This window comes from Bidens hawaiensis, unplaced genomic scaffold (assembly GCF_021521415.1).
Source record: "Bidens hawaiensis isolate Kalapana, Puna unplaced genomic scaffold, B.hawaiensis_p1.1 tig00027553_1, whole genome shotgun sequence".
NCBI classification, from domain to species: domain Eukaryota; kingdom Viridiplantae; phylum Streptophyta; class Magnoliopsida; order Asterales; family Asteraceae; genus Bidens; species Bidens hawaiensis.
The window spans coordinates 174,510-187,465 of NW_027494464.1; the positions used below are offsets into that span (position 1 = coordinate 174,510).

Below are 12,956 nucleotides of genomic sequence, written 5' to 3' on the forward strand. Positions count from 1 at the left end.
TTACTGAGCCGAGAACTAAAGGTTGACCGATAACACCTTCAATCAACAGAGAACACCACTATTGACCGAGAACAATATTGACCGAGAACTAGAAGTCGACAGAGAACACTCTTAGTTAACCGAGAATACTTGGATGTAGCTGAGAACTTGGCAGAATTGGCCAAAAACCAACAAATTTCACCGAGAACGACCAAATGATGGCCGAAAACAATGAAAACTTTCTGAGAACTTCCAGGAAACCCAAAGATGCTTTGACCAGATAATTTTGGTAACAAATTAAATCCCGAAATCTCTGGGATTTGAATTTTAACCAAGATTAGATCAATCTTCAATCCAAAAAGGAAGTCTTTCCTTCTCTGACGAGAGTATTACCGGAAAGTCAAACACAACCACCAAAGATAAAAATCTTGAATCCTTGATATCACAATAACGAGCCTGAATAGGTCTAAGGCACTGATACCAATTGTAAGTCCCGAATCTGGATCACTACAAATATGATATCAACAATCTAGAAGTTGGTGCCGAAATCCAACACTAGATGATTCAAGAACATTAACAAACACAAACACGTAAAACACATAAATGGCTTCAAAACACACGTTAATATTAACGTCGGGTGCTTAAGCATTAACAGTACAATACTCGTCTATGATAACCCTTAGACGGCCAAAATCACACGTGAATGAACCACCCTAACCCTATACAATGCATTCTATATATATAGGGAACTAACCACTCAAGCCCAACACTAACCAAAAGCCCACCGAGATCCAAATGGATCTCGGTTTACATAAACAGCCCAAACAAAACAAACAAACTAAGTACAAACCAAATAACTAGGCCCAATAGCGATTACTTGCTAAGTATTGAGTGCTAAGAGAGTGTGTGAAATGATCCAAGTATAGCTCTATTTATACAAGAGAGTAGCTAACTAAAACTCCTAACTATTCGGAAATAGTAGACTTCTTCCAATTAGCCGTTAAACTCCACGACCTTCATTGAGCACGTGGTAGTTGAAGTGGTTGAGTAGTAATCCGAGTCTTCAGCGAATCATGGGAACATTATATGACCTAGTAAACAACAGAAATAACGATTGATCCGTTAGTTATACAATATATTAAGGATACCTGTTACTTTGGAGGATACCATCTCCTGGAATTATCCTTAACATATCGCTTGCTTAGGATACTGAAAATCCGATGCTTAACAATTGTCCCCAAAATTGACGGCTGTGAAAGTGCTTTACAGCTGTTAATTTTTGAAATTTGAATTCTGCATGTGGAGTGGATAAGCTGCATGTGTCGATCGTCCATAGAACCATCAAAACCCTTTTGTTATCTTATATTTATCTCGAATAAATGTGTTAAACCTTCACCCGATCATTATTCAGGTAAATTTCTCTCTCTTTGCTCTTCATCTTCAATCACCATGAGTAAAAAACTCAAGCTTTCCGTCATCAAGTCCAAGCTCAGGAGGCTAAGGCTGCTGGGTTGGAGAATCCCTTTTGGGATGTGGCAGCTTGGGAGAAGATCGTGGTGGAGCTGAGCGGGGAGAATGTGGAAGTGCCGGGGCCGAGCACAGCGGATAAGGTGGCTGATGAGGCGGTGAAAGTTGGAAATATGGGTGGAGAGATCTTGAACAATTATGAAATGGGCTTTGTTTGTGATTTATGATGGTTGTAGTATGTTGAACAATTTGAATTTCTGTTTTGAACAATTATGCTTTAGGATAATTTGGAAATATGGGTGGGGGGATCTTGGTTTCAAGACGAAGCCCATGTTATCCTGAATTATGGACATTTTGTAGTGCCTGGGTGGAAGGGTCTTCCACTTGTTAAGAACAAAACCCGGGCATTGCCTTTTTATTTTCATGCACTTATCGTTAGTAATGGCATAATCTTTTGGCTTTTATATCGTGTGTTGTTTGCGTGATTTTTTAGAAAAAATATCTTGTTATGTTTCAATTGCAGCAAGTCTAAAATAGTTTTAAACTTATCTATTTTTAGCATGATATATCTTAAGGATAATGCATCCATAAAATACTTCTTCAGGACTTATTATGTTTAAAAATACCATATCTCAGGACAATGTATATGGAAAATATAACCTCAAAACTGATTGTAGGTAACAAAATATCCTAAGTATAACATATCCAAAAGATATGTATTATAAAAATTTCTATAAGTGAAAGTTGACAAAGTTTTAAGCCGAAAGATCATACTTCAAAAAGAAATAAGATGACAAACAAATTTAGACATAAAAGTGTACGTTTGTAACAGATATTAATTTAATGAACTTGTTCATGATGTCCCCAACTGTTGAATCCTTGTACATCATATTCTTTGGAATTTATGCTATCCGAGTTAGAATTAACTAAGTAGCATCTTTTGCGCTTTAGTGACTTGGCCAATCTTCGATATGTCAAAACCAAGTTATATAATTCTGGCGATTAAGCCTGCTTAATGGCGATAGAGCCTTCTTTCTAGCGACAAGGCCTTTTCTTGAGAGACATGAAAATGTCTAAACCTTAGATAAGACTGGGGAAAGTCCCAAACGTGAGCGACGTGAAAATGCCGAAACCTTAGATAACATGAAAATGTTATAAACCTTACTAACGTATGTGTGACACGTCTGCCACTTATCTTGAGTATCCGATCTATAGCCAACAACAACCGGATTATCAGCTGGTCTGGTCCGGCTGCCTTGAACTATAGTCGAACACATGCGCTCCAGGCGAGGTGTTACCCAATTCGTGAGAAAGGTGAAGACCTTTAAACCTAAGAAGATATCAAGGATATCTTATTCGTGTGGGAGGTGATCAGCCTCTAACTGTTGTCAAGATAACATATCCTTAGGATACCTACAAAACACTAAACTCTTGATGAGGGGTGGGTGTTAGCCTGGCTAACACCCCTCTGATGCTTAAGTCAGTAAACTTGATAAAGAGAAAATAAAGTTCAAATATGTAAGAATTTAAAGATAGGTTAGTGAACATACCTTTATCCTAAAATGTTAAGGATACGAGCATACCGGTTGAGGATACTAACAAAAATATGTCTTAAGATGGATAGCGTTCCAAGCTCTCGGTAAAGGAACACCTTCCATAGTGACCAATTTGTAGGCCCTTTTACCTGCTTCTACATCGATCAAGTAAGGACCTTCCCACTTCAGAGCTAGCTTTCCATCTGCTAGGTTAGTGGTATTCTGGAACATCTTTCTTAACACCATATCTCCTACTTGGAATCTTCAAATTCGTATGTTCTTGTTGTAGGACTTGGCTATTCTTTGTTGATAGGCTGCCATTCTGATTTTGGCAAGGTCTCTGAGTTCATCAATAGTGTCTAGGTCTTCAGTAAGGCTTTAATTGTTGGACTCAGTATCTTGGATGGTGGTTCTTGCTATGGGGATCACCATCTCTATAGGGATAACAGCTTCGGCCCCAAACACCAAAGAGAAAGGTGTTTGACCCGTTGCATTTTTTGAAGTGGTCCTATCAGCCCAATGTACGAAGGCAATTCTTCAGCCCATTTTCCCTTCTTGGACCCCAACTTTTTCTTCAAATTGTTGATGATGATCTTATTACTTGACTCTGCTTGACCATTGGCTTGAGGGTGTACTGGTGTTGAAGTTATCATCTTGATTCCCCAACTTTCACAAAAGTCGGTTGTCCTCCTACCGATAAACTGCGAACCATTATCACAAATGATCTCCACCGGGATACCAAATCTTCTCAGCACATTGCGCTTGTTAAATGAGATCACTTCCTTCTCTCTCACTTGAACAAATGCTTCCGCTTCGATTCACTTGGAGAAGTAATCTGTCATGGCCAGCATAAAGACTTTTCCACCAGGAGCCTTGGGCAGCTTTCCCACAATATCCATTCCCCATGTCATAAATGGCCACCGGGATATGATAGGATGTAGTGGTTCAGCTAGTTGATGCAAGATGTTGCTATGTCTTTGACAAGCATCACACTTCCTAGAGAAGTTCATTGCATCATTCTTCATTGTTGGCCAGAATTAACCTGTCCTCAGTATCTTGGATACTAAGGCTCTGCCCCCAGTGTGGTTTCCGTAATCACCTTCATGTATGTCTTTGAGGACTTCTTGTACTTCATGGTGTTCCAAGCACCTCAAGTATGGACCTGCAAGTGATTTTCTATACAAAATATCATTTAGGATAAAATACTGGGTTACCTTCATTCGAAAAGCTCTGGGATTTTCTCCTTATGGGATCTCGTTATCTTGAAGATACTGTATTATGGGACGGGTCCATGATACTGTATTGTCTTCAGGTTTTGAAGTCTCCATGACTTCGTGGTTCTCCTTTGTTGCCGGAGTCAAGATATGTACGATAGGTATCTTGATGTCATTTGGAATCTTGAGAGCTTATACTAAATTCGCTAAGTCATCTGCTTCAGCGTTCTCTTCCCTTGGTACCTGTACTATATCAAACTTCTCGAAACACATAGCTAATTACTTAACTATCTCTAAATATTTTGCTAAGTTTTCTGCATTTACTGCGTAAGAGCCATTAAAATGGTTAGCTAATAATAAAGAATCAACATAGACCTAAAGATACCTGACCTTCATATCCTTAGCTAATTGTAAGCCTGCTATCAAGGCTTCATACTCAGCCTCATTATTAGTGGCCTGAAATTCACAAGATATAGATAGAGGTATAATGTCCCCCTGTGGTGATTTTAGCAGGATACCTAGACCTGTTCCCCTTAGGTTAGAGGCTCCATCTGTATGCAAGGTCCAATTCTCCTTGACGTCCAATTGTTGAACCTCTTTTTCTACTTCTTCAAGGATATCCTAGCTAAAATCAACCATAAAGTCGGCAAGTGCCTGAGATTTGATGGATGTCGTTGGTTCATACACAATATCATATGCACTAAGTTTTATAGTCTACTTTGCCATCCTACCTAACATTTCTTGTTTTCTCAAGACAGCCTTAATAGGATAGTTAGTTTTTACATGAATAGCATGAGTTTCAAAGTAATGTCTTGATTTAGTAGAAGCCATTATAAGTGCTAAAATTAACTTTTCAAGATAATAATACCTGGATTCAGCATCTAGTATACTTTTACTTACATAATATATCGGATGTTGTTGACCTTCATGATCTTTGACCAGGACAGCACTTATTGAACTCCACGAAACAGCTAAGTACAAAGATAATGGTTCACCATCAACTGGCTTCATCAGAAGTGGTGCTAAGGATAAGTATTCCTTCAAGGACGCCAACGCCCTTTCTTGCTTCTCTCCCCATTCAAACTTCTGATTCTTCCTCAGGATATCATAGAAGTCTTTACACTTCTCTGAAGATCTTGAGATGAACCTGTTGAGAGTTGCTATTCTTCCAGTCAATCTTTGGACATCTTTGACATTTCTTGGCGATTTGATATATAGGATAGCTTTGATCTGCTCGGGGCTTGCTTCTATCCCTCTCTTGGTGACCATATACCTTAGGATTTTCCAGCTTTAACTCCAAAGTGACATTTGGCAGGATTCAACTTCATGTTGTACTCATCCAGGATATCAAATGCTGTTGCCAAGTCTTTGAGATGATCCTCAGTTCTTTTTTACTTTTCCATCATGTCGTCTATGTAGACTTCCATCGTGTCCCCCAGTTGGTCTTTGAACATCATATTGACTAGCCTTTGGTACGTTTCACCTGCATTTTTTAGTCCAAAAGGCATTGCAATATAACAGTATATACCTGTGGGGGTCATGAAGGTTGTGTCTTCTTGATCTGAAGGCTCCATTTGAATTTGTTGAAATCCCGAGGATGCATCCATGAAGGTTAATAGTTCGTGACCAGCAGTTGCATCCACCATTGAATCAATGTGTGGGAGTGGAAATGGGTCTTTTAGACAGGCCTTATTCAGGTCTGTGAAGTCCACACACACTCTCCATTTCCCATTCTTCTTCTGGACTACAACTAGATTGGCCAACCATCTAGGATAGTAGACCCCTCTTATCATTTTGGTTGAGAGTAGCTTCTGCACTTCTTCTTGTATGATGATGTTTCTTTCAGGAGCAAACTTCCTTCGCTTTTGATGCACCGGCCTAAAAGAATTATCTATACCAAGTTTATTAGTAATTATAGATTTAGAGATACCTGTCATATCCTCATGTTTTCGGGCGAAGGTAGAAGCTCGTTTCTTTAAAAAGGATACCAATCATTGTTCGATATCCTCAGGCATACCCGATCCTAAAAAAAATTTTATCTCAGTATCCTGATGATCCAAGGATGCTTCCTTCACATCTTGGTCCCTAGCTTACAGGACCTCCCCTGGTTGCTTCTGTAATTGCTATACTTGAGTAGGCCTCGCAGTCCACTTCATTGATGATGCATAACAATCCTTGGCGTCTTGATGATCGCTTTCAATCTTGATAACCCCCCCCCCCCCCCCAAGGACTTGGAAGTTTCACACATTGATGATAAGTTGAGGGTACCGCCTTCATGTAATGGATCCAAGGCCTGCCTAAGATGACATTACAACAAGATAATGAGTCAATAACACGAAATTTTTGTAGGGAGTTTAATCCCTCTATGTACACTGGAAGTTTGATTTCTCCCAACGTATCCTTCGTCTTGCCACTGAACCCTACGAGGACTGAGAATTTCGGGATAATCTCAGTTTCAGGGATATCCATTTTCTTCAATGCATCCAGTTGGATGATGTTCATGGAGCTGCCTCCATCAACGAGTATCCTGCGCATAAAACAATTAGCTATACATAAAGTGATTACCAAACCGTCATTATGAGGATCTACAAGATCACATCGATCCTCCTCTTTGAAGGATATGGTCCTTTGGGTGGTCAATGTGGAGGTACGGAGAGGTCTTTCTCCGTTATTCATCTTTGTTTCTTTGGAACGCTTCTTGGCCGCTGAGTATGAGGTTTCACAAATGTCCGATCCTCCCGAGATAAAGGAAACGACCTTAGCTCCGGGTAGTGGAGAAGGTGCCCTTTCAGGTATCTTGACAGGATCCTGACTCTTGTTCTTGTTTCTTCCAAACAGTTCCTTCAGGTATCCTTTGCTGAGAAGGTATCCTATTTCCTTCCGAAGTGCTATACAATCGTCAGTGCGATAACCAAAATCTTCATGGAATGCGCACCATTTGGACTTGTCTTTGCTGGATCCGGACTTTTCATTTTTCTTGGGCCATCTAAGCTTGTCACCTAAATCCTGCATGGCACATATTGCACCACCAATATCAATGTTAAAACAATATTCGGAGATTTTAGGATACTCCTGATCATCTTTGTCTTCTTCCACGGAGTTTATCCTGTGACTATCATGTTTGGAATAAGGCTTTGGCCTGGAGAACTTCTATGGAGAATCAGACTTTCTGTTGGTAGACTCATACTTTGAGATAACCAGATTTCCATGAGCCTTCTTGTCATCCTCTAGCCGAATGTATCTTATGCCCTATTTCTGACTTCGTCAAGATTCCTGCATGGAGTCATGACAAGATCGTCGTAGAAAGGAGAATCCTTCTTCAATCCCATCTTGAGAGCTTCAACAGCAGCTGTCATGTCAAGGTTGGGGATATCCAAAGCTTCCCTGCTAAATCTAGTTATGTAATCCATTAGGGATTCATTATTATGTTGAATTATTCTATATAAGTCACCTATCATTTTCTCAAAAGATCTACTACAAGAAAATTGATTATTGAATAAGTTAATCAAGTGAGCAAATGAAGTGATAGTATTAGAAGGAATACTTAATAACCATTTGAGGGCCGGTCCCGTCAGTGTTGAACCAAATCCCTTGCATAGGCAAGTTTCGTTGATGTCAATGGGGATGGGGTTGATCTCCATCCTTTCTCTATACTGAGCTACGTGTTCCTCAGGATCCAAAGTGCCATCGTATAGCTTCATGCTGGGCGTTTGGAACTTCTTGGGGATCTCCACGTCGCATATGGGCCAGGTGAATCTGGATAACCTGTGGCTGCCTGCGGGAACTTCAACTATGGGACGTATTATCCCGGGGATATTGGAAATCATATCCTTCATTTTCTGCAACTCCCTGGCTATCTCGGGGGATATCCCCTTATCCTACACAGATCCACGGTTTGTGTATAAATTAGCATTAAGTAAATTGTTACTGAGATCGTGCTTAGGCCTCTGGTATCCTAAACCTTGACTACTAGTTTCTCCATTGAGGGTAACTTCAGGATAAGGTGACGTCTGCATAGGGATATCATCCCCAACATGCACTTCAGAGGACACCATGGAAGATCCTGACGAGCATATGTCAGCTGGCATGGTTGAACGAGGCTACATGTTGATGGAGTCTGGCCTCGTTAGTCTAGGTAACTCCAAGGATACCGGAGGGTAAAATCCACAGTATCCTGACTGCTGCTGAGACGGAGTCCTTTTTGGTTGTGCCCCCAATGATCCGGAATTCTGAAGGATAGATTATCTTGGAGAATCAAAATCAAGGACCCTTGGCATGATTGGAGTAGCCTCCTGCCCTGGTTTCTTCTTGATCCCTTCAATCTCCTTAAACAACCTTGAGTTGGTCTTCTCTTGCTGCTCCATATGAGTTTTGACCTGTTTCATCAAAGCAAAAATGTCACTATTAGAGATAACCAGGTCTACCCGTGTAAAGGATCCCGGGTATGGTGGAAGTTCTCCTCTGGGCTGAGTGTTCTTTTTCGGGACTGGTGGAGGACCAGGGTTGACACTTGAAGCAGTGGTGACCACCGGAGCAAAAACGGAACTGGTTTTTGGTTGTGAGGCCATAATGAAGGGATGAAAATGATTAAGAATGAAATAAACGGTTTTGAAGGATTGAAGCACCGATTGCCCCATGGTGGGCGCCAAATTGTTTTGGTCAAAATCTAACAAAGGCAATTTCATAGCCAAATTAGTGAGTGAGGCGTGGTGCTTGGTTGAAATGAATGTAAAAATGAGGTGACACAAGGATTTGTTGCGAGGAAAAAATCCGTTATCCGGAGGATAACAAGAAAATAAACCCCATGCTGTGAGAACTATCACCACCAGTTTATTAATAATCAAAATCGGTTACAAGTGTTGGTGCTAATTGAATCGTGATTACAATATGCGATTACTTGCTAAGTATCAAGTGCTAAGAGAGTGTGTGAAATGATCCAAGTATAGCTCTATTTATACAAGAGATCAGTAGCTAACTAAAACTCCTAACTATCCGGAAATAGTAGACTTCTTTCAATTAGCCGTTAAACTCCACGACCTTCATTGAGCACGTGGTAGTTGAAGTGGTTGAGTAGTAATCTGAGTCTTCAACGAATCATGGGAACGTTATATGACCTGGTAAACAACAGAAAATAGCGATTGATCCGTTAGTTATACAATATATTAAGAATACCTGTTACTTTTGAGGATACCATATCCTGGAATTATCCTTAACATATCGCTTGCTTAGAATACTGAAAATCCGATGCTTAACAGTTATCATTAGAAATATGGAGCTCAAAGGTAGAGAAGCTTCGGAGGATGAAGATGCAGCCATGTACGGAGAGGAGACGAAGGGGAAAAGGCAGAGGATAGAAAAGTAGAGAGAGGATCGGTTTTAAGCAATTGATACAATGAATGATTTTAACTTTCTATATCCCAGAATGGAGGGATTAAAATTCTTTATATAGAATCAATAGGTACACATAAGTACATCACGAATAAAGTAAATACAAAGAAGTACACAAACAAAGAACTAACAATAACGATTACTTGCTAAATAATTATGATTGATGTATTATAAGTGTTTTGGTGCCTGGTTAAACATGTGAGAACGTACAAGAAGAATCATAGAGATAAAATTTCAGACAACTAACCACAAATCAAATCATGGAAGATATATGCAAAACTCTCATTCTTTATTAATGAATAGCTAGCTACAGTGAATATGAATAAATGATTCACCTTTTAGTATTAAATACATGAAACAATATTGTACAAATAGAAATGTTCTTAAGCCATTTGACACTCGGGTGGAAAGCCTTGAGGAAATCTCTTGGAATCTGAGCAGTAGTTGTAGATCATGTAATTCTTCTGCGCCCATCTCAGTCTCTCCTGCTTTGTAATATCCAACTCCTCCGACAACCACGACTGATTGCCGCCCGAAGAAGCTGCAGTGCCACTACAAGACGACTTCCCAGAAGCCACAACACAAGCATCCAACTTAAAGTTTCTGTAGGAAGCAGTGAAGGGAGCTTGACTCCAGTCAGTCTTCACCAACCCACCCCTGGTCGCCCAATCATCCGCGTTCCATAAACTAGAGTGTATCCTCATCGGCTGTGCTTTCGGGAACGGTACGCCAATCGATTCGGCATTCTTGAACTCTCTAATCGGTGTTCCGTCAACAGAAAATCTGAAAACCAAACACAATCATCAGGCAAACAACGTTTACAAGTTAACATAAACATAGTTTAGTTAGATGATATGTGAAAAGATACTCACACGATGCGTTGAGGATTCCAAAGGATGGAATACGTGTGAAAATCAGCAGTCGGGTCGAACCACAGGTAGAACTGCTGCTCTCGGTTGCCTTTGCCTTGGCTAAACACGTTTGTGTGGAGAATATAAGGATCGCCACTCAAGTTTCCCAAGAACTCGAAGTCAATTTCATCCCAGTTTGATCCTTTCGATGACAACTGCATAATTAATACAATCATTAATATTTTCCAAGTATTTCACACTCTATCGTTAATACAATCATAGATATAGTATTATTATTATTATTATTAATAGTAGATTACATTGCCGTAAAAAGGTTAAATATTTGTTAAGAAAACTAGCTTACGTAATATGCAGTGACGGTGCCAGCTGAATTGCCAGGTACGAGTTTGAGTTGCATGTCGATTTTGCCAAACAAGTACTCGTTTCTTGACTCGAAGCCGGAGCCAGAAGCTTTATCGAGGGAGAGTGTTAAGAGATCGCCGTTGATTACTTTACCGCGACCGTCCCCCCAAGTGATATCGAACTCGTTGTTGAAATCGGCGAAGACGAGGGAAGTGGCCGCTAGAGATATGAGGGCCACAAAGAGAATTCTAGAAATGTATGAAGCCATTTGATTATGTTATGTTTTGTTGGTGAAGTGGGAGTGAATGAAGATGGAAATGGTGGAGAGTTTGCGTTGTATTTATAGGGTGGTTCAAATGCAGGGGAAGTGACTACGAAGGTGATATTTAGTTTCGAGTTGGTGAGCCTAAGAGGATTTTGGTTGTCTCCAGCTGGAAACTTAAGATATTATAAGTTAAAGGTGTTGATCTTTTTCATTTTGTATTTTTCTTTAGAATATATTAAACAATAAAATTAGTCATATTTATTTGCTAATACCTTTTACTTCTATTTATTTTATATGAAGTGTTACTTGATTTGAATTTGACTACGAGGTTTTTGATGTTAATTTAGATTTTCTAAAATAAAACATAAACTTTTATTCAAATTAACAACTACTTTAGCAACGAGCTTGAGGTTTGATAAGAGGCCTGGCGTAGTTGGAATCAGAAACATGCGGGAAAATCCGGTGTCGGATGAGAGCATTGTCATCCTGATTTTTTTAGGTCACTCTTTCACCGAACTATATGGAATTTCCTTTGTTTATTCCTAGTTATGTATATACTTAATAAATCTTTCTGTTTTAAAGTTAAATTACATAAACTAAAAATGAAAATTATGTACTGGAGACGAGTATGCATAAATATGATTTTTTTTACTAGCCTAATCTCTTTCTAGTTTACATAAAGTAAAAAATGTTGTGTGTTTATTTTTAAGAAGGTTTTTAACGTTGTTTCGTCATTTATACAATTAGCCGTTAGTAAAACTAGATGTTAAGATTAGTATTTACATAGAAAAAATTGTATTATAACCAAATAAAAATAAATATTATCTAATTAGTATAAATAACACTTTGGTGCCACAAAAGTGGGTTCTTTTTGTTTTTGGATATGTATTAATGGTTTTGAAAGATAGCACTTAACACATGTGTTGGTGTTGGTGTTGGTGTTGGTGTTGGTGTTGGTGTTGGTTGGGGTGTTGTGTTGGTAAGTGAAACTCCTTAACGTGGACCGGATGGTTGTGTTGTTAAGTGAAATCGACCGAGTTTGCGTACAATCACCGCATTTTGTTTTAGCATCGATACAGTAACGAAAACTGACAGGATATCAATTTTATTTTTGTTTTTTTTAGTTCCGGTATCGTAACGAACGTGACGGAGACTGACGGAATTTGTGTAGACTCATCGCCCAAGATCGACAACACTTGGGTTTTACCAAAGCCTGAGCTTTAGTGACCGACGACACCCCATTGATCCACCTTAGTTTTTAAATTGTTTTCGTTTTAGTTTTGATGCCATAACGCACATAACCAAAACTAACCGAATTCATGTCGACTTACCATCTCAAAGTAAAGACCTACAATGCTTGGGTTTTACCAATATACCATTGCACCCGGTAAAATACTAGTTTGATATATTTTGTATCTTGTTGATAAACATATATGGCTACATGAGAAAGTGGGATGACATCACTCTCTTGGGGAAGTCTTGGGGGGATAAAATGGAAAACCTTGATGTGACATTGATATTGATCCAGAAAAAACTAGGAAAAAGGGAATGACTCTCCCGCCTAGGGCCTCTAATAAACACCAACATTGATATCTTTATCGGCGATGGACGCGAAGCAAGTTTAAATTACACAATGATTTTCATTTTAAGATATTACATTTCGCTATAAAAATGCGAGTTTATGTTGATCACTTCATAAATGTTTATTGCCGTTGTTAAATAATAAAAGAATGAGTTAACGAGTGTTAATATGTTTAATTTGTTTTTATCATAAATATTTATATTTTCTCTTGACATTTATTTTATGTATTTACGAGTGTTTTATCCGGCGCGTTGTACCGGGTAGGTCGATAAGAACCCGGTGGTGATAAACCCTAACGTTGTTAGTCACAGG

General features: G+C 39.2%; 1 protein-coding gene across 1 annotated transcript; it reads right to left on the minus strand.

The window, feature by feature from the left end:
- Positions 1-9,861: 9,861 nt before the first annotated feature.
- LOC143575626 (putative xyloglucan endotransglucosylase/hydrolase protein 23) lies at positions 9,862-11,081 on the minus strand. The gene is made up of 3 exons (XM_077059944.1): positions 10,799-11,081; positions 10,456-10,649; positions 9,862-10,366 (listed from the first exon to the last, which is right to left on the minus strand). Exons 1-3 carry the CDS (start codon positions 11,063-11,065, stop codon positions 9,967-9,969), a joined length of 861 nt encoding a protein of 286 aa, XP_076916059.1. The 5' UTR covers positions 11,066-11,081; the 3' UTR covers positions 9,862-9,966.
- Positions 11,082-12,956: the final 1,875 nt, after the last annotated feature.